This window comes from Lonchura striata, chromosome 19, assembly GCF_050655825.1.
Source record: "Lonchura striata isolate lonStrDom1 chromosome 19, ASM5065582v1, whole genome shotgun sequence".
In the NCBI taxonomy this organism is placed as follows: domain Eukaryota; kingdom Metazoa; phylum Chordata; class Aves; order Passeriformes; family Estrildidae; genus Lonchura; species Lonchura striata.
In genome coordinates this window covers 2977455-3003402 of record NC_140721.1, presented here as the reverse complement: position 1 = coordinate 3003402, position 25948 = coordinate 2977455, and the positions used below count along the sequence as shown (strand labels likewise).

General features: G+C 44.7%; 2 protein-coding genes across 14 annotated transcripts in view; one reads left to right on the top strand and one right to left on the bottom strand.

Moving 5' to 3' along the window:
• Positions 1-369: 369 nt before the first annotated feature.
• On the bottom strand, positions 370-2634 carry PTRH2 (peptidyl-tRNA hydrolase 2). 4 transcript variants are annotated; one of them, XM_085557082.1, is made up of 3 exons: positions 2596-2634; positions 1519-1623; positions 370-1022 (listed from the first exon to the last, which is right to left on the bottom strand). In XM_085557082.1, the coding sequence occupies exon 3, from the start codon at positions 999-1001 to the stop codon at positions 480-482; it is 522 nt and encodes a 173-aa protein (XP_085413208.1). In that variant the 5' UTR covers positions 1002-1022; positions 1519-1623; positions 2596-2634; the 3' UTR covers positions 370-479. The 4 variants fall into 4 exon arrangements, with proteins under 4 accessions (XP_085413208.1, XP_021380559.1, XP_085413206.1 ...); XM_021524884.4 differs by having other exon boundaries at positions 1545-1623; XM_085557080.1 differs by having other exon boundaries at positions 1519-1878; positions 1934-2616.
• A 26-nt stretch (positions 2635-2660) lies between these two features.
• The window catches only part of VMP1 (vacuole membrane protein 1), a 62246-nt gene continuing 38958 nt past the window's right edge, over positions 2661-25948 (top strand). The window contains exons 1-7 of one of the 10 annotated variants that reach the window (XM_085557064.1): positions 2661-2717; positions 3126-3214; positions 5588-5701; positions 9833-9934; positions 12107-12242; positions 14557-14647; positions 16106-16216. In XM_085557064.1, the coding sequence (XP_085413190.1) occupies positions 9859-9934; positions 12107-12242; positions 14557-14647; positions 16106-16216 (414 nt within the window). In that variant the 5' untranslated portion in view covers positions 2661-2717; positions 3126-3214; positions 5588-5701; positions 9833-9858. The other 9 variants (XM_085557065.1, XM_077787565.2, XM_085557070.1 and 6 more) reach the window with 9 other exon arrangements.

Sequence of the window (25948 nt, the reverse complement as noted above, 5' to 3'; positions counted from 1 at the left end):
TCCCCACAACTGTTTACTGGGCTGGGCTGCAAATCCAGTTGAACTGGTCAGCCTGGTACCAGTTACAAGTTGTTGCAGCAGTTGTTTGGGCAGAAGTTGGCTACAGCTATCCCCAAGCTCCAGTTCTTAACTGCTTCAGCAGCTGAGCCTTTCTCAATTACAGAATGCATTCACTACAGAAAACAGGAGAAAGAGGAAACACTTAAAGTCATCAACCAATGTGCAAAATCCTCAAGCAATTGCACAAACTGTAAATTTACTGGGTTCCTTCTTATGCCAGCTCTGCTTTCTTCAACTGCCCTAAACCTAGAATATTCTTTCCCACTTTTGGAACACAAGCTAAGAGAAACTCATGATTTACAAATGAAATCTTACAAAACTTGCTTGTTTTATTAACACTGAGGGAAGATACCGAAAAAAAAAAAACCAACTTATATTTTTTATCCCTTCAGTACTGACATACATGAACACATCCCAGTTTAGAAGAGTTTAAGGTGACCAGAAACTTGATCTATGACATCAGCTGGTCCTGGTCCGATCCCAAGGACTGTCCTGGAGCCTGGAGCTATCTGAGTACGCCCAGCATCCTGTATCAAGCTCACAGTCAGCCCCAGGCGCTTCGCCTCAGCCAGCAGCTGCACCAGAGTCTCTTCATCGGGAGCTTTGAGGACCACTTTAGGTTGTCCACAATATTCCCACTGCTTCAGGAGCTCGGGATTCCTTTTGTGAACCTGCTTGTAGGCAGAGACAGCAGCATGGGAGCACTGGGCTGCTACTTTGCCCTTGCCCATCTTCAGGTCGTTGCGGACGATCAGCACCAGCTTGAGCTCCCCGGACTCTCCCATGATGTCGGCCTCGTCCCCCAGGCCGTTGGAAGGTTCTGGAATTATTCCAGCTCTGGGCTTCCTGCGGAGCCTCCCCCGGATGCCCCAGCCCAGGCACACGCCACACACGACCCCGATGATGACATTCAGGAACTCGGGCTCGAAGAGAGAAATCATGGTGGATTTTGGAGACTGCCTCTGGAAGGGGGGAAAGACAGAATTTACTCGAGTATTTCTCAGCTTCTGAGAGCATTTTGTGTGCTCTCACCTGGTTTCCCACTTGGTTATTTGAAGACAAAGAACATTCGTTAGAAACACAAAGGAACAGTTCCTCAGACACAGCTTTCTGACTGCAAACACCTCACTGGTGCTGGGCTTTGACTCAGAGCTAAGATAAAATGGCAAATTATCATAAAGTCAGAGAATGGTTAGTGTTGGAAAGGACCTTGAAGTTCATCTGTTCCACCCTCTGCCATGGCCAGGGACACCTTTCACTATCCCAGATTTCTCCGAGCTCTGTCCATCCCGGCCTTGGACAGGGATGGGGCAGCCACAACTCTTCTGGTGCCAGAGTCTCACCAGCCTCACAGGGAAAAATGGTTTCCTAATATGCAATCTAACCCTCCTCTCTGTCAATGTGACCCCATTCCCCCTTTCCTGTCACCCCAGGCCTCTGCGAACAGTTTTGCCTCACCTCTCTTGTAAATTCCCTTCACCTACCGAAGGCCACAGTTAGTTCACCCCGAAGCTTCTCTTCTCCTGGCTGAACGCTCCCAATTCTCTCATGTCAAAATTACACCTGAAAAACGGCGAAACGCCGGAGGTTTTAAGGCGATACCCCAAATTCGGCTGAGGAGCGGGGGCCGCGCTGGAGCCCGAGCGGATAAGGAGGGCGGGGACCGGGCGGGACCGAGCGGGGACCGAGCGGGGACCGGGCGGGGACCGGGTGGGACCGAGCGGGGACCGAGCGGGACCGAGCGGGGACCGAGCGGGACCGAGCGGGGACCGAGCGGGACAGGGCGGGGACCGAGCGGGGACCGGGACCGAGCGGGGACTGAGCGGGGACCGAGCCCTGCGGGGACCGAGCCCGAGCGGGGACCGAGCGGGACCGAGCGGGGACCGAGCGGGACCGGGCGGGGACCGAGCGGGACCGAGCGGGGCCGAGCGGGGACCGGGTGGGACCGGGCGGGGACCGAGCGGGGACCGAGCGGGGACCGGGCAGGGACCGAGACCGAGCGGGACTGAGCGGGGACCGAGCGGGGGCCGAGTGGGACCGAGCGGGACCGAGCGGGGACCGAGCGGGGGCCGAGTGGGACCGAGCGGGACCGGGTGGGGACCGAGCCCTGCGGGGACCGAGCCCGAGCGGGGACCGAGCCCTACGGGGACTGAGCCCTGCGGGGACCGGGCGGGGACCGAGCGGGGACCGGGCGGGGACCGAGCGGGACCGGGCGGGGACCGAGCGGGACCGGGCGGGGACCGAGCGGGACCGGGCGGGGACCGAGCGCTGCGGGGACCGAGCGGGGACCGAGACCGAGCGGGGGCCGAGCCCTGCGGGGACTGAGCCCTGCAGGGACCGAGCCCTACGGGGACCGAGCACTGCGGGGACCGAGCCCGAGCGGGGACCGAGCGGGGACTGAGCTCTGCGGGGACCGAGCCCTGCGGGGACTGAGCTCTGCGGGGACCGAGCTCTGCGGGGACCGAGTCCCGCGGGACCCCGCGGCCCTCAGCGCGGAAATGAGGAGCCCCGGCGGCGCCTCCCCTCCGCGCTCACCTGCCGCGGCCGCCCGGAGCTGACGGCAGCGCGGCGCTCGGGAAGTGACGGGGCCGGGGCGGGCCGTGCCGGGCCGGGCCCAGTTCCGCGCTGTGCCGGCCGAGCGGAGCTGCGGGAGCGGGGTGAGTGCGGGCCGGGTCTCGGCAGCGGCCGCTCCGCGCGGAGAGCCCGCTCCCCTCACGGCTCGGAGGGGAGCCGCGGTGCTGCGGGAGCCGTGTGGGAAATGGGGGCGGCTGTGAGGGGAGGTGCTGCTCGCCGGCCTTCAGGGCGAGAAGTGAGCCGCCGCCGCCTCACCCCGCTCCCAAAGCCCCGGGAAGGTGGGTGGAGGAGCCGCCCTGCTCCGGCCCCGGGGACGGTGCCTGGTGGCACGGGGAGGAATGTGTCCTTCTCCCTGCGGAGAGGCAGAGAGCCATGGGCTTTGTCTGCTTTTCCCCCGCATCCCTGCCTGGAGGGCAGCTGCGAGGCCCGAATCCCTGGGGACGTTTCTGCTGACTGGGGTTAAGCGCCTTGTCTGCTTTTTACTCCTCTAGCCAATGTCATGTGGTGTTTGTAGCACATATTAAAGCAGCAAGATTCCCGTTTTATTCCAATTTTGCCTCTCAGGCGCTTGGCAGGTCAGGTAGGTGACCTGAGAGAACGGGTGATAAGTGTGTTTGATTGTTACCCTGATTCTTAAGATTTTCTAAAGCCTTCTGAGTTTACATTCTTGTAGAAAACTTTCTCACACAACTTTCTGTAAACAATCTACTGTTTTACATTCTTCCATAGAGGCAGAGAAATTTAATATACTAATAGTTTATCCAGTATCATTAGAGAAGTGACATATTCATCCTCCAATCCACTGTCACCTTTAGAAAAGTATAAATGCTAAAACCAGAAAATAAACTTCCTCTTTTTCACCTTTACAATAACAACAGCTCGCGTTGTGCTTTCACGTGTCCTATAATAACACTTGATAGCAGCTATTTATCTATAAAGTGCTGTGAATCCAGGTTATCCCCTTCCAACTGCACCTATGACATTTCCTCAGGGTTGTCTCCTGCCCTTGTTTTCTCTGCTCTGTGCTTACCAACAAGTGGGTATCCTGGTTTAGTTAATGCTGACAATGTGGGTTGAGGTGGAGAAAGTGTGGTGTGATTTCATGCCTTGGACCACGTGTTGTGCTTGGGCAGTGGATTTTGGTGTTGTTTTGCTGTTAGGAATTGTGCTCTTTTAGAGATAGTTTCACCTCAGTTTGATGGGGGATTCTCATGCTTCCTAACACCTTATGATAACATATGTCAGATCTCCTTGATGCATTGATTTTCCCATTGAAACAGTCTTTGTTATGTCAGTCCTTCTTCCAATCCATTATTTCTGCAGCATGGAATAGACTTTCCTTTATTCCTTATGGGATAAGTGACAGTTGTAATGATGGCTTCATCCCCTGTTTTCAGATGAGGGTTTCAAAAGCCAGCTTCCAGTTGTGCAATGGGAGGTGAGCTCTCTTTATTAGTCTGAGCTTTGTTTCGTGTCCTGCTGAGCTGCTGAAATCACTGGTGTTTGTAATTGCTGTGGGGAAGGGTAGGAGGAGACTCAGGAGCTTTCAAGTGGGTGAAAGCAATGAGGAAGGTGAGTAGGCTGCAACAACTGCACTCTTTCAGCCTTAAATCTTTTTTTTTCTAAGTTGTTTTCTTGGAATTCCTTCTGAATGTTATAACTGCCTCTGACTGCACCTCGTGAACAGCTCTCCTTAGGGTGATCTGTGCCATTAATGCACGCTTGGAGATTCCTTATTTCTTAAAAACCTGTGTGCTTAAAACCAGAAAAAAACCCTGTAATTTCTGATGTGCTGTGATGGGAGACAGAGTTATCTGCAGGTTGGAACTTTAACTTCTCTTCCTTGTGGACAAATCTGAGCTGGGTGGACTTTGCTATTCCCCGAGGACAAAGGGCACAACCTTGAAGGTTTTGCAACACTGAGCTTTTTGTACCAGCTTCAAACACAATCCTGGGACAGCACCAAAACCACTAAACCTTGCTGGTTTTGGTGCTGCTTGGGCTAGAGGGGGCAGGAGATGTTCTTAGTGAGGCAGGCAGTTGTTCAGGGTATTTCAAGTTTATTAAAATAGTATTTTTCTTCCTCCCAGGGCTCAGGATTGGCCTCTGTGAACCTTGTCTGGGCAGTGTGTCCTCACTGGATGGCCAAGTGTGAAATCTGAATTGGTTGCATTTAAAGAATGTTCTTTTGAAAAGCAGAATTTAGCTCAGGAGCTTCTTTCAGCCACTCTGGGCTTTGTCAGGTCCTTGTGTTCATCCCTTTTCATCTGTGCTGTGCCTCCTCTGCATGTCCTCTTATTCCTGGGTCTCACCTTTTCATCTGTTTACTGCACAGCATCTCTACTCTTTATTATAGCACCCGATTCTACTGCTGGATGTAATCAAAATTAGTGTTTCACCAAAAGAAAATATGCCAAAAAGATCAGTTTAATATATGTGTCTTTAATGGCAGGGACAGAACTTTCCATTAACTCAAAATAAGTTGCATGGCATCCCTGAAGCTCACCTTACAACAGTCTTTCCTAAAAGGCTCATTTTTAAAAAAAAAAAAATTGGGAATTTTAACTCTAAATTCTAAGATGATTTATTTGGGTAGGAATTGGAAAATAGGTCTGGTGTACAGAGGCATAACCCACAAAATGGAAACCTGTGGTCTTTAACTGAATTACTTCTCCTTTGAGGAATTAAACTATTTTAGTCAGGAAAACATTGCTAGTATGGGAATAAATGCACTCATATCAAAATAAATCTGTGGAGATTTGGAACATCTTTCAGATGTGGCCTCGTTTATTTTAATTGAATGCTTCCCAGGAGTGCTGAAGGACTGGAAAAAAAAAAAAAACTTGAGCAGTTACTTTTTCTATTTTCTGTCATCTTCAGGAAAGTCATTAACCTCCAAGTGAGGGGCTGTGTCCCTGCAGTGTCACATGAACGGTGCTCTCTTGCTCTGTAGGGGCAGCAGCTTTGCAAGAGGAGTGCTGCACAGCTGAGGAGTGGTTGGCTCTTCCACTGCCTTCAGGTCCTGGAGAAGTGGTGGAGAGGGAATAACTGTGAGGAGCTGGAAGGGGTAGGTAATGTTTCACTTCCAAACTGATCCCATCCCTCTCCTAAATGAGTTCCTGTGCCAGGCAGTCTTTGGCTTTCGAGGGAAGGTGCTCTCCAAGCTGTTTCATTGCCAGGGAGTTGTTAACTTATTCTCTCTCTAGAGCACTTGATGACTGAAAAAACCCCCTCTCACAGATGTGCAGCACTGTCTAGATTAGTGCAATTCTTTACCCACCTGGAAAGGCTGAAATGTAATCCTTTTTTCTCCTTATTGTAACTGGGGTGTAGAAAAAGAAGAAGGAATATCAGAAAAGTTGAGGAGAAAGAAGCAGCAGGAATGGAACATTTGGCTTTAAATGCAACAGCTAACTGGAAATTATTTATTACTGATGTGGTTGTGGGGAACAACAAAATGCTTCAAGCTCCAGCTCTGGTTCTTGGAGTTGTGTGAGCAGGAATTGATGGAGATGAGAGTCAGGGCTCTTTCAGTAAGAAGTGGCAAGAATTAGTGATTCAAGCGATGTCTGGGAGAGCAGTGAGATCATGCAAACAGCTTTCTTGTTGTTCCAGCACACAGGAGAGGAGTCCTCCAAAAATCCTTAGTACAGAACATGAGTCCACGTTCTGCTCCTCCAGGTTAGAGTGCAGACACCCATCTGCCTGGTCCAAAACTGGTTCCTTTTGCATACGTGTACCCAACCCTTGTGTGCTTCCACAGCCTCCCCAGAGCTTCAGAGAAGAGACTTTTGTCCTTTTTTTTCTGATTACAGAGAGCAGATACTGCAGTGTCCAATTTTGCTGTGTTCTCATGCTCTGATAGCTTGTTTTGCTTTGTCTCACTTATACTGTGAAGTGCCAGTCACAGTTACTAGAAACCCTTTTTGTTGATCAATTTGCATTTTTGACTATCAATAATTGTCTTTTTATACTTCATGTTTTGGGTTGCACTAAAGCTCAATGGTGCATTGTCAGCTCTTTGTTCAGCCCTACAAAGCACTTCTTGTGTGAACACATCTCTAACATGATCTCAGCCACCCTGATACAAAAACTGGCCACAGTTGTTTTCCTTGCTCTTTTAAATAGTTTATTTTTATGTTTGCTGCTAAGTACTCCATGTAGTAGGCAATTTTATTTTTAGAGATGGGCTCTGTGTCTTTCCCAGCATCTGTCAGAAGTGAAGTTCTGTTTAGCAGATGGAATTTAATTTCCTGTGGCGAGCTCTCATGGATTGGGTGTAGACTTCAGAATATGGAGTGAGTTAATGAAGGATAAACTCCATTTTGGGTCAGACTCCCACTCCAGTCGATCCCTGTGGGGAGGCATTAGTGCAGGACTGGTGGTTCTAATGGGCATCAAGCAGCACAGCAGATGAAGGGTGCTGAGCTGAGGGGATGTGCATCCTCCAGTCCCTTTGCTAAGATGCTTTGAATATAATTAGACTTGGTTAAACCAGGGAGATTCTTTTCTGGAGCCAGGAAGGGTTTGCAGCCCATTCAGCCCTGCCATATGATAGGAATCCCATCTCCAAGTCAGCTGTGTTTTTAAATAGGAAATTTTAGAGCTTTTCTGCAGAACGGTTGAACTTTAAGACCTTCTTGACAAGTATTTGTCCTACAGAAGTGTGGAAGGGGATTATTTATCTGCTTCAGTGCAAACATTGACTTGTGTACTTGAGGTGGTGTTATGCAAAGCTAATCCTGGATTAGTGCCTTTCCAAGCAGGCAGGGTAGAAGTGGCTCTGGCAGTTGAGCTCCTGGAAAAAAAGCTGTCCTTCCTTGGAAACAACACACCTGAGACCCCCAGAGATGCAGGAGTTTCATGGATTGCACTGGAACTCAGTGTTGTGCATAGCCAGGGCTTTAGCATCAAACATGGAGAGCAGTTGGCATTGCACTAAATGAACTTCCTTGGAGTGTAATTAAGCTGAAAGCAGAGACCAAACCAATCAAGACTTTAACTCTGAAGGCTGGATTTGCACATGTGAAAAAAGATAGATTTCAAAATGAGGAACGTGTGGCTTCCACTGAAATTTGTGACAGTTTTTTTTCTAATCTTTGCTATATTTAAGTCAACAAAATGTGACTGAAGTTCCCTAAGCCAGAACACTTTTTTTTAGTCTTGCTGTGTGTGCTCAGCAGCTCTGGATGGCTTTTGCTTCCTAAGCAGCTTTCTGTGAACATCAGGCTTGCTGTGTGTGGGTGTGTAATTTAAATATTGCCCTCTGCAGTTTGAGCTCTGTTTGTGTAAATTCCTGTGGTATATACATGGGTATGTGTGTATATAAACTTACATTGTAGATGTTCATAAATACTTATTTAAATACATATAAAAATAAGCACAGCTGAGTGCAGTCAGCAACAAAGCACTGTCCACCTGTCCTGGTGGAATTAAGGGGTGGCTGAATATCTGATCCTGCTATTGCCATAGCAACTGGCCTGTTATCCTCAGCTGAGGTCTGAGCTAGCTCCAGAGTGTCAGGCTGCTCTGAGCTCACCTGGGGAGAGGGAGAGGTTCCCATTTCCCTGGGCTTTGAGCAATCCCTGGGCTGCAGGTGACTGCAGAGTGATGCTCTAGAGCTCCCACTGCAGCAGCTCAGGCCTCTTGTCCTTGGCTGACTCCAGAGCCCTTGGCATTCTTCAGCTTTTGGAAAGGTGTTTTGTTCATTTTTTTAGGCGCTTTGGGTATTCTGGGGTTCACATTGCAGTGAATAAAAGCTGTAACATGCATGAGATGAGTTTCTGCTGCCTTGTTTAATCAGACAGATTCCTGTTTCTGCACATTTTGTGTCAGGGGGAGGTGTTGAAGAAAAGACTCCTTCCTGAGACCTCAGTGCTTTTGACTACTGGATTTTTAACTAAAACCTTTAATAATTAGATTCTAGCTACAATTTTATCTGTATTGCAAGTAATGCACAAGGTTTATACCTGTTTATAAAAACACTTGTCTAAAACTGACTTGTGACACCCTGGAAATGTCAAATACAGCATCTGAAATCTTTGAACATTTTATTTAAAAATTTGACAAAAATCATTGCAGTCTGAGTCCAAGATGTGATCTCACTCCTGTTTACCAAACCTGAGTTGCTGCTTGGCTCTTAAGCCTAACATAAATCAATGAGGAAGTATTTTTTTCTGTAGAACTTCAACTTCTTCCACTGGAAGAAATTTTTTTATATAACCTGTCATTTTATTATTGTACCATTTTTCTTTCCAACAAAAGCAACATATCAAAAACTGTAAATCAAGTATGCTTACAGGGAGAAATGCAATGCAAATAAAATGCTTTAGCTTTGTGGGACTCTCTTTTCCAAATAAAACTCTAGAAACTTAAGATTCAAGAGAGGGTTTTTAAAACAAGGGCTCTGACTGGTTGCTCTCTTTGTGTTTGATTGCATAAAAGAATTGTCAGCTGTTCAGGTTTTTTTGTTTTTTTTTTTTTTAAGGAAGAAAAAAAAAAAAGGCAGCTCTTGCAACACTCTGGCTTGGGCTGGCTCCCACTTCTTGCTTTATTTACTCTCCTGGATAAGAAAAGCCACATCTCTTCTTTTGGGGCTTTGCTTTAGGGTTGATCTCTCTAAGAGAGAGGCTAAACCAGCAGAGTATGGACAGTGCCAGCAAAGCTTCCATCAGAAAGCTCTTGTCCTCTGAAGAGTTTGCCTTTTGTGCTTCAGAGACACCAGGCTGTGCAAAGCAGGAGATGCAGCTCTGTATCTTGGTTACCACACTGAGGGCTAATCTTTCAGCCAGGAAGGTTTTTGACTTAGTAACAACCTGCAAAGCTTTAGTGGCAGGGTGAGGAGCACCCCTGAAGCACCAGTCTCAGGATGGAAGTGAGGTTTGTATGAAGCTCTGCTGCTCCTGGAGCCCAAACAGTGGGTTGGGTCAAGGAAGGGGTTTGTTTAATGAGCTTTTGTTCAGCTGTTAGAAGTGAGGGAGTTTTGTCATTTGAGTGAAAAATTTAGAATTACGTAGGTGGAAATGTTTTAATCTTTGTCACTGCAGGGATTGAATCACTTTCTGCTGTTTGATGGTGTAATGCAGGATGAGTGTGAGCTGGATTTGGAGAGCTGCTGGGTGTTTTTCTGCATTCTTTGACTGTGGAGTGCTCCTAACCACAAACACACCTTGTCCTTTTGTGTTTCTTCTGCTCTCAGGTCCCCACAGGTGACTGATCTATGAAATGGCAGAGAATGGCACAGACTGTGACCAGAGACGCATAAGAATGAGCAAAGAGCAGCACAATGGCAACTTCACAGGTAGGTGGGAAATCACTTGGTGTTCTCAGCTGACCTGTGTGGGGTGTAAAACAGCACAGGACTGAAAAGGAATTGATTTTGGTTTTCTCTTGAGGCCAGGTTGGATGGAGCCACCTGACCTAGAGACTGGCGCCTCTGCCCGTGCCAGGGGGTGGCATGGGATGGGCATCAAGGCCCCTTCCAACCCAAACCACTCTGGGATTCTGTGACTTTATGCCCACATATTGCATAGGCCTCAGTTCCTGCATCAGTTTTAGAATCCTCAGTCAGCTCTAAAGCTGAAAGGATTTAGGATTTCAAAGCCATGGAATAGATTCATGCTGTGTATTTCCATTCACATTTCTCTTAGACTTCTTTCCTCTCCCAAAGTTCTTGGTCACATACATTTAAGCCCCACAAAGCTGACCTGGGTACCAACAGGGGCTACATCAACAAAAAAAAACCCTAAAAAAGTTTAACTCTGTTGGCAAGTGTGTGGCTGTGGAAGTCAGGCTGTACAACCCCACCCTTTGGCACTGAAAAGTCAGTTCTGGGTAATAAAAATCTGTTTTACTCTGGGACAGATCCAGTTATTAATCTCCCAATTTCTAGCTGTTCTGTTGAAATTCAATGTCACTATAATTTATTGGTTTCAGTGATAAATTACCAACAAAACAGTTTTAACTACTTCACCTCCTGCCTCTCCTCTGTTTTTCCTGCTGGTATGTCTGAAGTAGCCTGGGGTTAATGTTCAGAACTCATGAAAAATAACCTGAAAAAAGTTAATGAAAATTTTTGTGTCACTGAATTATCCATGCTATGTAGTAAGGCATGAAAATTATAATCATCTTTGTTTATTTCCTGTCAGCTTTGAATGTGCCAGTTCCATATTTAATTAAGTTTTGTAATCAAGTGATTTCTCAAGTTGTGTGCAGTCTTACACCATTGTCTTTTACGACCCTTTACTAAAAACAAGGTCATAAAAACAAGGTTGAAACATTTTTATTACACACATTAAATGAAGAAGATTAACTGCATGTTTGTATGTATGGAACAAATTAAAGCCTTTTACTTAAAGTCTTAAATAATCCTGTAACTCTGAGGGAATGTGGATGTACTTCAGTATTTGCCAGGATTTCTGTTAGTTCATCTTAAGCAACTGATTTTACAGCTAAGGAATACAAAATTAAGTGGGCTGTGTGACTAATGAGAGCTGCAATTTCTGTGTAAATATCAGCATCTGATAAGGCAAAATGTTTCAATTACTGGCGTAAGACTGAAATAATACATCTTGGGTTACAATATGCTGGAGAGCAGATTAGATTAATATTTTAAATGCAACAGCTTTTTAAAAATCTAAAATTTATTAATATTATTACAATGCAAAATAGAATACATGTGCTGTGACTGTGTAGTAAGTGATATTTAAACAAGTTTGATGTCTGTTTGGATACAAGTGTATTTTTTCATTGTTTACTGGTATTATTTTTGAAATCTTATTCCAGAATTCTTTAGAAGTTTAAAAATTACTACTGCTCATTAGCTTGACAACCTGTAAACAAGCCATTCTCCTCCAAAAAACCAGCTCGGCTTTGGGGTTTTATTCATCACAAAATCACACCTTGATTAGAAAAGCCTTTTTGTGAGCAGGGCCTGGGCTGGCTGTGAGCTCAGTGCCAGGCAGGGCTGTGCTCCAAAAGCAGCTCCTTTCCAGAGGGAGAGGCTGGACAGGCTCCTGCCTGGGAGGGCAGGTGCTGCTATCCAGTTACACCGTGTAATTCCATCCTCTGGAGGTGGGAGGCTGGGAGCAGCTCTGCTGGAAAAGACCCAGCTCAGAAGTTCAGAGGGAAATGTCCCTGCAGCAGGTGCTGAGGTCACATTTGGCCTGGGCTGGTGGCTGCTTTCAGCTCCTCAGGCAGTGCCCTGCAGAAAGGCTGCTGGGGTGCCAGGCTGGGGCACTCTGGTTCCCTGAGTGCCAGGGGGGAGCAAACCACTGGGAGCATTCCCTGGATGTCACCTCACTCCTGAGGCATGGCAGCAGATGCTTTGGGATCAGGAGAAAAGACAACTGAGAGCTCACATTAGCTTCCTAACAAATTTTAAAAAAACAATTCAGTGTATTTTTGGGTGGGATAGCAGCTGACCTGCCAGCCTGTGCTTTTCCATATTTTCTTTTTTGCTTTGCATTTGCAGATTCCTCGATGCTGAGTGAGCGGAAGAGAAGGGAGCGAGAGGAGAGGTTGAATATTGTACTGTGGAAAAAACCGCTTGTTACCTTGCAGTATTTTTGCCTGGAAACTCTAATAAACTTGAAGGAATGGACCATAAAGTAAAGATCATTTCTTTAACTTCTACTAAGCATTCTGGGCAAACCCATGCTCTGATTCAGTAGGTCATTCTGACATCTCACTTTCCCTGATGATTCACAACTTGAAAACTGTTTATTTCAGAGAACATGTGTATTTTTGTCCCTTCAAGGTGGCTGCTGGAACATCCCACACTTGTAGCTGAGCTCTCAGACCTTCTGCCTAAATTACATAAGTGCAGCAAGGTGCTTGGGGGAGCAAATGGCAAACTGCCTTTCTGAAGAGTTGAATATTACAATTTGAAAGAGTGGGACAGTGTTAAGGGATCCTCAAGGCAAAGGGTTATTGTGCTTATGGCTGCAGTGTCAGCACTGACCTACTAATGAAGGTGTTGGTGTCACTGAGTAATCTTCAAATAGCTCAGCCAGGGCAGAGATCAGGGCAATCAGGGTTCTGTGGAGCTTGCAGTGATGTTTATGATGCTGTAAAGAGGACTTTGCTTCTCTGTGGACCCTTTTACAGCAGGAAATGATTTATTAAAGCACTTCCCTTGAGTGCTATTTTCACACTGGATAAAACCAGTTTTTATTCCAGTGGGAGAATTTGTGAGGAGCAGTCCTGCCATTCCCTGCTAGTGCTGAAATGCAGAGCCATTTCTTAAGACACAAGGCCGGGGTTTAGGCTGCCAAAACATGAGTGTAATTTGCAATGAAAACACCAAGAGTAGCAGCCATCCAGTGCTTGTGTTGGTACCTGGGCTCTGTTGTGCTTGGGACTGAGTTTACAAAGCCTTTCCCAGTCAGGAGACAGGGTCTAATGTCACCTTGGGTGACTCCAGCTGTTGGGCTGCTGCTCTGCAGGCTGAGCTGAGCCTGGTGCTCAGGGTTCTCTCACTGCCTCTGGACTAGGCTGGAGGTGCTGGCAGTCCATATTTGCTGACAGTTGCCATTTTCTTTTGAAATTATTTGTTTGAAAAATACCAGGTTTATGTAGTGAAGCCTTAATTCCCTTTTACCCCCCCCCCACCCACCCTCAGAAAAATCAAACCGCCCAAGCCTATTTATTTTATTATGTGCATTCTTTAAACTACCATTAGGAATTGTCTCTGAGAACTGTTTTACTGGCTCTGACCTCTGTAACTTCTGACAATCGCCAAGCATTTATTTAAACTAAGCAGAAATAACATTTGAGGATTTATTTTAAGACCTCAAATCTTATTTGGCTTCCTAGACATCCAATTTTGTTACAGATAGCATTTGCCTCCTCTGCTGAGCAGCACATTCAGTTGTCTGGCACTCCCCTGACAGAATCTGTACAGAAAATAACCCTGACTATTACAAGCTATTAAGTTGAGACCTCAGATTGACTCTTAATGATCTCCTGTGTTCCATTGCATAAATTGTGTTTTGAATGACAATCATTTGGAAATTCAATTGTCATACTAATGTAAGCAGCACTAATTTTAATTTTAAAATGTTTTGAGTGCTCTTTTCAGTTTGCTTAATATGAAATATTTGTGACTGTTTTCCTGTGTTATGCCTCACATTTTTATGTTTCTGTCTAAATAGATAAGTTGTGTTTATAGTTTGCTATAAACTATAAATTTTAAGTGATGCTAACATTTATTTTTTTATGTATCATTAGGTAACAATATAGTAGTGTTTTCTGGAAAATAATAAATGTATTTGCTAATCTACTGTGTGTGGCCACATACACATCAGACAGGAAAAAAAAGAGTAAAACCAAACATGCTCAAAAATTATTTGATAGCAAATTACTTCGGAAAAAAACTTCTCCATTTACTCACCTAATGCTTCAGTGCTACCTAAAATATATTTATTAAATTACAAGATATTAATTTTTAATAGATAAGGGAAAACAAAATAATGTGAAGATTTGTTCCTGTGACTGTCACTGTGGTTCTGCCCAGCAGCACAGCTGGAAATCAGCTCTTCTGAATTCCACCCAGCTCATCCTTGCCCAGGGCCAGTGCAAGGCCTGCTTTGCTCTGTGCTTGGCCACAGCTGCTGCTCAGGGCCTGGGTCTGACTCTTGGCTCCAGAAGCTGAATTGTTTTCAGCTTGTGTTTGTTTTCAGACAGTTACTTTGTTTTTCTTTATTAAAAAAAGCAAAATATGAGTGGCTGAACTTTGATCTCGCTTGACAGTGATGCAGAGATTTTTTCTCTAAAGAGTAAAGGCTGCCCAGATACTTTCTTGGGAGGTTTACATTGTCCCTGCTGAGCACATCCAGGCAGCCCCAGTCCCCAGAGGTAACTGAGTTACTTTGAAATGCAGTTTTAAGGATGAAAAACCCTAATTTGCCATTTGTCTTTAAGATTGTGGCAGCGGCGAGGGGTCCTGGTGTTCGTGTTGCTGGCACTGGCAGTGCTCACAGCCCTGTACTACATCGAGGGAGCACATCAACAGGTACCACCTCTGCTTCCCTGGCTCCCACTCCTTCCCTGTGCTGGGAATTGAATCCATTGTGCTGGCATCTCCATGCATTTGTCATGTATCTTTTGAGCTGCTCACTAAGGTTTTGTTTCTCAAGTCGTGACTGCTCTGTTGGTGTGCATGAGTTGTGTTTCAGAGGTGGGGAGGGATGAGCTGTGGCATCTGATCTGTTCTGGTGGATCTGGAGGTGTCTCATCTGTTCCTGAGTGAAGCACACCCCAGGTGCTGCAGCACTCCTTCACAGCTGCTGTCAACAAGATTTTAATGCTGGTGGGAGCTCCTGAGGGGAAGTGTTACCCTGAGTAACACTTCGTGGTTCCCAAGAAGTGATTCTTGTGTTGCTGTGGAAGTCTCCTGCCCAGCTGGGACAGGCACATGTAAAGATGTAAAATGATTCCATGCTTCAGATCAATTCCTGTGATGTGAACAAAAAGCCTGGTGCTTTTGCAGCACTGGAAGTGTAAGACATGGCTTAAGCTTAGTGATGGTGCTGTCTGCACCCTTCTCTTCCCCATTTCTCTTGGAGTTCCAGAGTTTCCTGGAGGACACTGAGCCCTTTTAAAAACTATTTCCAGCTGCTGTCACAGCTGTGAAATGAGCAGGTTCCCAGTTCCAGAGAACTTGCTTCCATCCCTCCTGCTGTGGTGTGGCACTGCCTGCCTGAGGGATCTGCAGTTCTGGACCCCAAATCCTGACTGCCCAGGTTTCCTCGAGCCTGCTGGGGAGAAACCTGATCCTCTGGGACTGCTGAGGCCAGTGTCACCCTGAGGTGACAGCCACTGCAGGAGCTCCCTGTTAAGGAGGTGTCAGCCACATGCACTTGGCATTTTCAAGGTGTTTTTGTGCCCTGCAGGTTTGCAGCCTGGATAAGAGTGGTGTAAACTTCACTTTGGTGCTGTTGGTCCATGGATGGTGTGAAATAGTGGCCAGAACCTGCTGTGGCTTTCCCATATTCCCTCATTTCTGAGTGCAGCACGCAACCAGCATTTTAATGTTTGCTTAAAAGTAACAAACCTGCTACTCACTGCTCCAAGATGCAACATCCAGCAGTCTCACTGAGAGTGCAGCTGGTTTTAGTCCTTTATTTAAACTGTTCAGACAATTCCCTGAGCTGCCTGGGCTCTACCTGACACTTTCTGGGGTTTGCTCCTCATGGGCCTGTTCTGAATTTCCACCTCCTACTATTAAACCTGAATTTCCATCTCCTTGGAAACTTGTTGATTCCAAAATGTGAGGCTTTTTTTTTTTTCTTTTGAAAGTGCACTGTTTCCTCCACATGTCTGTGCTGTTGCTGTAATAAATTGCAAATAGAAGTATTTATAATTGCTATAATCCAGATAAATGTCTGTGTTAGCTTGTAGCTTAATTTTCTCCTTTGGAGATTTCATAATTTATATATTTTTTTCTTTTTTTGTGACTTTCCTTGCTCAGTATGTGCGATACATGGAGAAGAAGTTCTTCTGGTGTGCCTACTGGGTAGGATTGGGCATTCTGTCCTCTGTTGGTCTTGGAACAGGTCTCCACACCTTTCTGCTCTATTTGGTAAGGATATTTCAAGCCATGTCCTTTTTGGATTGAGTACTTTAATTGTTGCATATTTTAAAATTGGAAAATAAATCATTTTCTGCAAGTTAAATACATCTAAAGTTGGTGCTCTGGAGAATGCTGTTCATGTTCTACACAGCCTCACCTTGCTCTGTAGTTTGTAAGCTCTGTGTTTGTTGAACTGTGGATATTGGCCTGCTGTTGGTTAATCCTCACTTTGAAACAATGAGCCAAATCTGCAAGCTCTATCCTCTAATCTCGTCATTTAAATGAAGTCTGTCCTACTGTGTACAGCTCAAGTGTTTCCATTTAAAATTTTTCAGAGTATTTTTTTAGTAGCTTAAAATGATCATTTTTCTAACTGAAGCCACCAAAACAGGCAGCTGGTTTAAAGTTCTGTCTGTATTAGTTTTGCTTTGAAAATAATAGCAAGAACAATGTTTTTCTATGAAGATACAATATTAAAATTTGCATGATGTTGTTTATCTCAATGTAGCTATGAAAGTCAGGGAAATGTTTGGGTGTGTTTTGCTTTTGGCCATTGGATTAGTTCCTGGGTTATGAAACCACTGTCCTGGATTCAAGAAAAGGATTCATGGCCACAAAATAATTAAAACCAGTTCATGCAACAAATGTCATCTTGTATTTGGAACCATTACAGATGTTTACTTTCAGAGCTGCTTTAATCATTAACAATAACACAGAAAACACTACAGGAAACTCTTACCTCTCCCTCCAGCAGGGCAGTGCTTGGGAGATGGAATGGCATGGGATGAGCAGCCTCAGATTTGCTCTGAGTGTAGCTTCTGTCTTTAAAGGTTGTGGAATGAATTCTTTTCTTACAGGAGGTGGAACCTTTCTTTTACTCTGTATTTAAAAATCAAAGTTCTAAATTACTTCAATGTAGAAAAATTCCATAATGCATCACTTTGATCATGCTGTGGAATATGTGAACCTCATGGAGGTACTTAGGCCATGACTCCATGACTTCAGCTGACACTGAAATAATTTATAGGAAATACAACTTTTCAGCTGGTTTATCAGTATAACTTAAGGTGGCTGTCTGGGAGGTTAACAGCCTTCCAAAGATTACAGGGATGTGTCACCCAGGAAAAGAAATTGAGTTTAATATTGTTAGAGAAGGTATTTATTTGGAACATAAAAGGGAAGGCTTCATATAACTTTGTTAGGAGGGGGAAACAGACTGAATCGATTACATTGAGTAATTAGAAGGTGGTTATGGAGTAAAATGTAATTAAAATGTACCATCAACATCTAAAGTGTAAACACTACAGGAGAAATACTGGTTTGCTTTAAATATATGAGGCAGATAAGCATGTTCCTGTTTCACTGAGGGAATTCCGTGAAGGCAGTGATTGCAGGAACAAGAAGACAGGATTTGTTTACCTTTTTTTTTTTATTATTTCTGAGCAAGATTTAGTGATTAGCATGGTCAATTAACACCTTCTGGGCATTGCCTGAGCACCTCATAGTTTACACCTCGGTGGAAACCACGCGGTTGTTGCCACTAGATGGCAGAGGGAGTGTAAAAACAGCAGCTCCTGACCCTAACAAACCGTGTTTGAACTGTTAATATTCTTATCACTGCAGCTGTACCAGGAAGGTGTACATGGAATATGTTATCACTGTAGTAAAACAGTGCTTGGTATCTGCTCGGCATGAGAGGGAACAAGCAGTACTAACCTGAGGCTGCTGCTGCAGCTTTCAGGGGTGAACTCTTTCAGCGTGGTGTTCTGGATTTAACCCATCTGGAAATAATGCAATTAGAAGCTCCAGCTCTCAAAGGGAGGAGTTGTAACTATTTTGCTTTGTTAATTGTACAGCAGTTCCATCTAAAAGTAGAAATATGACACATTAAGTGGGGCTCTCAATATTAACTTCTGAATTACCATTGGTCTCCTTTCCATGTTCCATGTACCTGAATTATATTTCTTCATAATGGTAAAACTTATTCTTCTGTTGACTCAAAGAAACGAAAAGTTACAAAAACAAATCCTCCCCTGCTTCAGTGCCTGGATTTGCTAGCAATAGAGAATAGATCCAGTAAGTGCTTTCAAATTGTTTTTAATTAATTGCTCATTTTAAAGCTGTATGTACGGGGAGATTGTTGGGAATGCAATTACATGCTGGGAGAACAATGCCCTTGGGCCCACCCATGTGGTGCTGAGCTCTGCTGGGACTTGCAACACTGTGTGTGCCACTGAGGGCACGTGGAGGAATTGGTGGCATGTAGGCACCTGCTCAGGCTCCTTCAGCTGTCACACAGGTGCATCTGAATGAAATACACTGGATTAGCCATTTACTGCTTATGGCCATTCCCAAGAATTGGGCAGGCCATGGAAGTGGTTATGCAATGGCTGCAGGATGTGAATGACTCTGATGTTTGCTTTCCCTGGCCTGCTTAGCTGCTTTTGCAGTGTTGAAAACTGTCATTTGTCTGCATCCTTCAGAGCATCTCTCACCAGCTGCTTTTTGGAGCTGCATTCCGGTGCCAGGAGAGATCCCGGGGTTAACTGAGAAGAGAGTACTTGGAAATTGCTAAAAGTAGAATTTAAAGCAGCCTCAGTGTGGGAGGCTGCTGCTGCCTGCTGCTGCCTCAGGATCATTTCAGTTCACATCTGATTTGGGATTTTTTTGGTCACCAATCCTTGGTGCAAGAGGAACAGGTTGAGTGTGTCAGGTTTTGATACCAGGCTTTTAATTGCTGTTCCTGTAATTGGAGAGCTTTTTATATGTTAGAAAGGGCCTGAACATTGTCTGATGTGTCAGTTCCTTGTTTAATGCTGTTTCCTTAGTTGTTGCCAGCACTGGATGTAAAATCTGACATGGCTTTTTGGGAAACAATTCTCATGCTGTACTTGGCACTGAGCTAAGGGCTGGCACAGAGCAGATCTTCAACGCAGGAGCAGGGAAGCAGGCCACTCTTCCAAGAATCCTTTCCATTCTGACACTTTCAAAACAAGCCTGCTGGCTTATTTTCCTGAAGCCCATTAAAGGTTTTTCACAATTCTTTAAAAACAACCCTTAAAAATAGGAATCGTGATGTGGTTCTGTAGGAAATAAAACTATTATGATTAATGACTCCAAATACTGGTTTTAGCAGTACATGGCTTTTTCCTCGGCCCTGAGATGTTTTCTGTTGGTGGTAGATTAAAATACGAGCAGCATGAATCACCTCATTACCAGCAGAGGATGGCTGAGGGTAACTCATGAGGAATTTTTGGTGTTTGTACATCTCTGAGAGATCTTTGCTGCTGAAGATGAATGAATGAGGTGGCGATGCCGCAGGGGACAGGAGGTGCAGCGTTGGGTTGGGATCATGGGCTGAGGCCATCCCCACCCAAAGCTCTGCCTCGTGCTTTGGTTTCACTTCAGCTCTGAAAAACGGATTTTTTGTCAAAGATGTGGCCAAAAAAATGTGCTTAAAACAAGTGGTTGAGGGCACCGGTAACACCCCCTCTCCACGGGGAAGTGAAATCCCAGTGGGGATGAATGGCACCGAATTCCTCACCCCTCAAAAGCTCAGAGCTCTGGCTGTTTGCATTGTTGGTGTTTTTGGTGCTTAAACGTGGATTTTGTTTGCTGGGGGCTCGGCTGAGGGGGTTTTTATTTAACTGCTGAGGGGGTACATTTTTATTTAGCTGCTGAGGGGGGACATTTTTATTTAACTGCTGAGGGGGTTTGTGCTGGTGGCCAGGCCCTGGGCGAACACAAACAGGAAATGTGAGGTACAATAGCAATGGTTGTGCCGAGGTCCAGCCCGGATATTTCAGTGCTGGAATATGTGGGTTTGTCAGGAATTCTTACAGTGCTGCTCGGCAGCAGAGTGGAAGAGGGCACAGCAAAAAATAAAGACTAGGAATATAGAAAATAAAAAAAAAAAGAGCAGAAATTTGCCTTTAAAGAGAAAAATTAGTCAGAAAGGCAGTGCCTTATTGCCTGTGCTGCCCTGAGAGAGAAAGTCTGGGTTTGTCTTTGAGAGCTCAGCATCTCACTTTCATTCTGAATTGGTTCCCCACACCAGGGGTCACATTCTGGCCTCTCCAAACCGTCAGAGTTTGCAGCTGAAACAAGCCCTGAGTTGGCCCTACCCAAACTGGTTTAGGTTAGAATTTGAAGATTTAAAAGCCAGACACTTGTGCAATAATGAGTCCATTATCTTGGAAAAAAGATGTTGGTGGTGTAAATAATTAAAAAAAAAAAACAACAAATCCACACAAATAAATGGTTTCCTGTCAGGACTGCTAAAAGCTTTTTAAAGTCAAACCTAATTCCTTTTAGTTCTGTTGTTTCAGGAGCTGAGCTTGTAAGGACTCATGATAAAAATTACTTAAGTCCCTCTTAAAAGAAAAGCTCACAGAACAGGACTTACTCTGCTTTTATGGAGTAGACAGAATAATTTAGAAACCCACACAACTTATTCTCATTTTCTTTTCTCCATTTACTTCCTCGTGACTAACACAGGAGTATTTTCATAGTAATCATCATCTTCAGGAGAGGTTTTGCTCTTTCTAAGCAGATCATTCAAAACTATTGTGAGTAACCCAGAAAATGATGGTTCTGTGTGTAAAGGAAAAAGTGAGAAACAAAGGCTGAGCTGCCTCAGCCAGGTGGGAGGTGCAGCAGTGCTGAATTCTTCTTGTGAAGTGAGGTGTTCATTTCCAGCCCTCACTCTTCTCCAGTTCTCACGTCAACTTGCAAGCCTAAAACAAAGGAAATAAAAAAGGGTTCTAATACCTGTGCTCACGTTACTGCTATTGAATTGCTGAGGTGGTTGAAAGACAAATACGTGGAGGGTGCAGAAGGCAGAAATTAATTCTAAAATAAGTTGAAATGGAGCCTGTTGGTGTGAGGGTCGTTTTTGTCTCTTACTCTGTCATTTGTTTCTTTCCTGTCTTTAAACTACTTCCTCCAGCTGTCCTAAGCTTTCTACAATGAACTGAAATATCCTGGAATATGTGAATCAACATAAAACTTTTTTTTAAAATCACTTTTGCAATTATCTCCCTATAAATTCCAGCTTCCAGCACACCTGGGCTCTGTTCTGCTTGAAACTGCAGCTTTGATATTAATTCATTTCACTGATGAACTGGGAGGGTGTGCTGAATTAACTGGACACTGCTGCTAAGTCAGTTGTGCAATCTGGGCGTTCCTTAAAATTTCTGGTGGCTCGCTTGCATTTTAAAAATCTGAGGTGAAAAGTGGTGTTCTCAAGGAGAAAAAGGTTCCTCTGAAGCCTTGGTACCCCTGAGTGCTCCTGTTGTTGTGTCAGATGCCTGTAGATATCTACAGAAAGGAAAGCCAGCACTGCTGGCTTAGGTCAGGCTGTGCAAGAACAGTCCGGGGTGATGGAGGAGTTAATGGGGTGATGGAGGAGTTAATGGGAAGGTGGCTGCACCCTTTTCTTCCTCCTGAGGGTTGATGGACTTTACCTTTGAGAAGCTAACGCCCTGTTTTCATTATCTGCTCTCTACTTCCTCAACAGTTTGTTCTGTCAGATCTCTGCCGGGAGGGCACATTGTGTTTTTTTCCACATTTGCTCCCTTGGAGTGTCTACGTTATTTTGGTTTTGTTTTTTTTAATGCACAGGCTGAACTTTATACCTTTCATGTCCTGCTTCCTGGAGCAGGTTGAAGATAACAATAATTGTGCAGAACGGTCTCTAATTGGAGATTCTAAAGCCAATCACCACTGCTGGTGGCAATTTGAATAAATGCTGAGGTTTGCTCTTTAGAAATGAGGGGATGGCAAGGAGAGAACACTGACAGAGTATTTTGTGATTTTATTAATGATTTTCTGTCAGCAGCACAAAATAAACTTGGATTCTTGCAATTGTGCCTCCCCCTGACATGAGTCTATCTGTTCCTACAGAAAGTAATGTAAGCACAGCCTTAAAAAAAAAAAAAAATCTGCTTTTCATGTTACTCCTTAGAGCAGCACCGTGGCCCTTCACACAGACAGTGGTGCCATGTGCTGCTCGCTCAGTGGCTCTTGTTTAGTCAAATTCAGAGGTTTTGGCTGATCATTTGATCATTTGGAATTTCCATCAGCTCTGCACTGTGGGGCAAGGCTTGGCTGAAGTGAGAATAGAAACTTAACCACAGCCACATGATTGTAAAATTAATACACAGCTTGAAATGCTGTGGAGGTCTTCTAAACCCAGCCCTGACCACTTGATGGATGTTGGTGTCACTTGAGGATGCTCTAGGTACAGAATCCTCTGTCCCCAGCCCTGATTTCCAGTCAGCACCACATACCAGACGTTATAAAATCGTGAGACATTTTAATCTTGTAGCACAGACAGACAAACTGCACATATTTACCAGCCACCTCCAGACCAAGCTTCTCCCTCTTAATCACAGAGCAGTTCTCTCTGTGGGTAGCTGTCCACTGCTCTCAGAGATAAAAACGATGCTGTAAGTGTGGTGTGACTTTCTGGAGAGGTGTAATGACTTCATGGATAAGTATGGGATGAGTCGTGGCCTGAGGCATCACTCAGAGGATGTTTCCCATGAGAAGCAAGCTTTTCTTTTTCTAATTTATCTCCATCAAATACATCATGACATGTTCCCCCCCTGTGCAGAGGCTGAGTCTTGAACCCAGTGTGAAGAACAGCGTATCCATGGAGGAAAACAGATTTTTAGCACATTAAGTTCAGCAAGGACTTCAGGGTAATATTTTTCTTGCTGGCAGACATATCACTTTTCCTTGAGAAATGTTTCTAAATTAAAGCCAGTCTAAAATTATATCTTCCCCAAAAATAAAAGGTTAAAATTAGATGTGGTTGTTCTTGTATCACTTGAGCAGCCTGGCTGTTCTGTGAAGGGGCATGTGAAAAGCCAACACTTGATACAGGATTTATTGGAGCTTTAATTGACTTCCCAGTCCAGGTGCTCAGAATGATTAATAACGTGAAAATAGGATTCATTTTTAATTGGATATTCAATCATTTTTCCTTATGGTAAAGACTTTCTGCTGTAAGAATTATACAGATCAGCAGTTTGTTAAGGATTTTAACTCATGATTTTTTTTACATGTGGCTGCTGTCTCTTTCTACTTCCACAGATGAATTTCCAAGCATAATTTACAGATAAACAGATTTTTACTTTCATAAGACATCACTTTAAGTTATTTCTGTGCCATTCCAACTTGGGTGCCTTCGACCACTGGAATAAAACTCCTTTTGAAGGTCTGTGAGTTCAAGAGTTCGAAGTTACCTTCTCTGAGACATTGGGGTTGTGCAGACAGGGATTTCCAAACTCCCCTGAACTGCTGTTGCTAAGAAACAGATTTATGTTGAGTTCATCTCGATGAGCAAATCCTGTCTTGTTTGATTTGCAAATTGTACAGATATTTCTAACACATCACATTCCGGCCTGACCACAGGCTCCTTCTGGTCGTCAGCAGTGGCAAGCGAATGTTTCTCACCCGAGTCAGCAGAATGCTTCTCAATTTCTCCTCTGATGTCCTTTTTTAGTGCCTCCTGCAGCTTAAAAGGAAAAAAAAAATCCTTAGAAGAGGGTGAGGGAGTTGGTGTTCAGGATCTTACATGTTTTCCTGGTTTGGCCAGGAGCACATCTGAATTGCCTGGATTTAGTGTTGGTTGGGTGTGATGGGGTTTGAAGCAGTTTTGTCCTTTCCAAAGGCAGAGCTACAGTCACAGTCCAAGGGGGACATCTGAGAGGACTTCCCCAAGTGTTGAAACAAACTGAACTATTGCAGGGAGGTAAAACATTCAGTATTTCCTGCAGCCCCACGCAGAGCAGGAGGAGGAGGAGAGGGTGGAGAAGGTGTTATTTGTGAAGAGGATTAAACAACTGGATGAGAATGAACCCTCCTGGCTTTAGTCAGGGATTTTCCAAAGGTGGCACCTCCAGCCTGTTTGAAGCTGGTTCCCTGCTCCATTCAGAGTTAAACCATCACTAAATAGAAATGAACCCCCTCAATGCTCCTGCTCTCCTCCCTGCCCTGGGCCTGTTCATTGTTTGGAGGTAGCCAGGGCTTTGGGGAAGCTCCAAAGGGATGCTGGGGGTGTTGCTCTGAGCCTGGCCCTGGCCAGAGTCCCTGTGAGCCACGGGACACGCAGACACGGCAGGAGGACACGGGACTGCTCTGCCACACTTCATCACCCTGAACAAACCATTTGCACTTTATTCCTCATTCCAGTTCAAATGTGGCTTCTGTGGCTTCCACCACTCCATTTTTCCATTATAGAATTGTTTACATTGCTCTGGGAGAGTTCTGTTCCTTTGGGCTGGCCTTCAGGTGGCCATTCGCAGCTGTTTGGTGAAATGCCTTTTTTTTTTTTTTTCCATTGGCTACTCCCTGTGAAATTTTTCCTTTTGCAGACATTTGTTGAGACTGGGAGGGCTCTCAACAGGAGACTTTGGAGGTTGTTCAGCCACTTGCAGGGAGGCAGCTTTGCTGGGAGAGGCTCCTGCAGCATCTCCACTTGGGCATTTTGTCCTTGTGTGCTCCCCTGGGATTTTAGGATCTGCTTTGTCCACCTTGGGTGCACTTTGGGAAGAAATTTGGGTGATGCTGAAGCCTTGCAAGGGCTGGGGGCTGCTTGTCACTACTGATAGTAGTGATTAAATTAATCTCTTGCTAGTCTAAATAAACTGGCTGTAGTTCCTCTGTGCTGTGGTGTGTATTCCAAATTTTGTGGAAGTGAAAGCCCCACCTCTGGATTTAGTATCTCACTGCTTTGGCCATGGCCTCGAGGGAATGAGGGAATGGTCATTTACAACTCAAACACGGGGGAATTTCCTTCATCCAAACCTGCCTTTCAGTAGAGTTTCACTGCAAATTTCTGCAGGTGAAAACCATTCATTTTCGGATGATGGCTTGAGAGTTTGTTTTTTTTTTTTTCCTCAAGGTAGCTGTCAGACCTAGGGAGGGGCAAGCAGGGGATGGGATTAAATTCCCCAAGTTTCAGAGTGGAGAAAGAGGTTCCCAGGTTTGCCATAAATCTACTTTACAAGTTTAGAAAGGTTTCAGATCTCTTTGCATCTGACCTTGATGAGTGAAATAGAGATTTTATTTATTTAGCTCTGAAGCTGCTGTGGAGATGATCTTGCTAAAGGTACCAAGAAGTTTATTGCCATTAGGGTTTATAGAAACATTATTAATATAAATTATTACTCCTTGGTTCATTCTTCCAGTCTTTGTTCTCTCTTCCATATCAAAATCTCTCTTGTGTATCAATTTCTGGATCCCCTCTTTTTCAGTTTTATTTCATTGAACCTTTATCTTCTCCTCAAGAGAGACTGTGCCTCATTTATCATCTCTCAGGTTTTGTATTTCTGCAATCCAAAATACACCCAAGCACTTGGAATGAGTCTCCTGTAAAGCAACAAGGAATAAATAAAAGCATTTTCTTGCTCTCAGAGCAGCTTTTCCTCTGCCAGTTGCATGCCAGAAGAATGGGTTTATTTGGAATTGTTTGTATATGACAACAGTAGTTGCACTGCCACACAGAAAATATAACTGGGATTTCATTTCAACATTCTTAATTCACTGCCACTGAAAAATTACAGTGTGGGTGTCATTGCTCTGAAATGTTGGTGAGTGAACCTCATCTCCCCAGGAAATCCAGGAGTGCTGGAGCTTCCCTTTTTGTGTGGGACCTGCGCTGGAATTTCACCCTTTAATGTGCAAATGAAGCTTTTGGGGCTGGATGTGTCCCTGGCTCCTGCATTTCAAAGG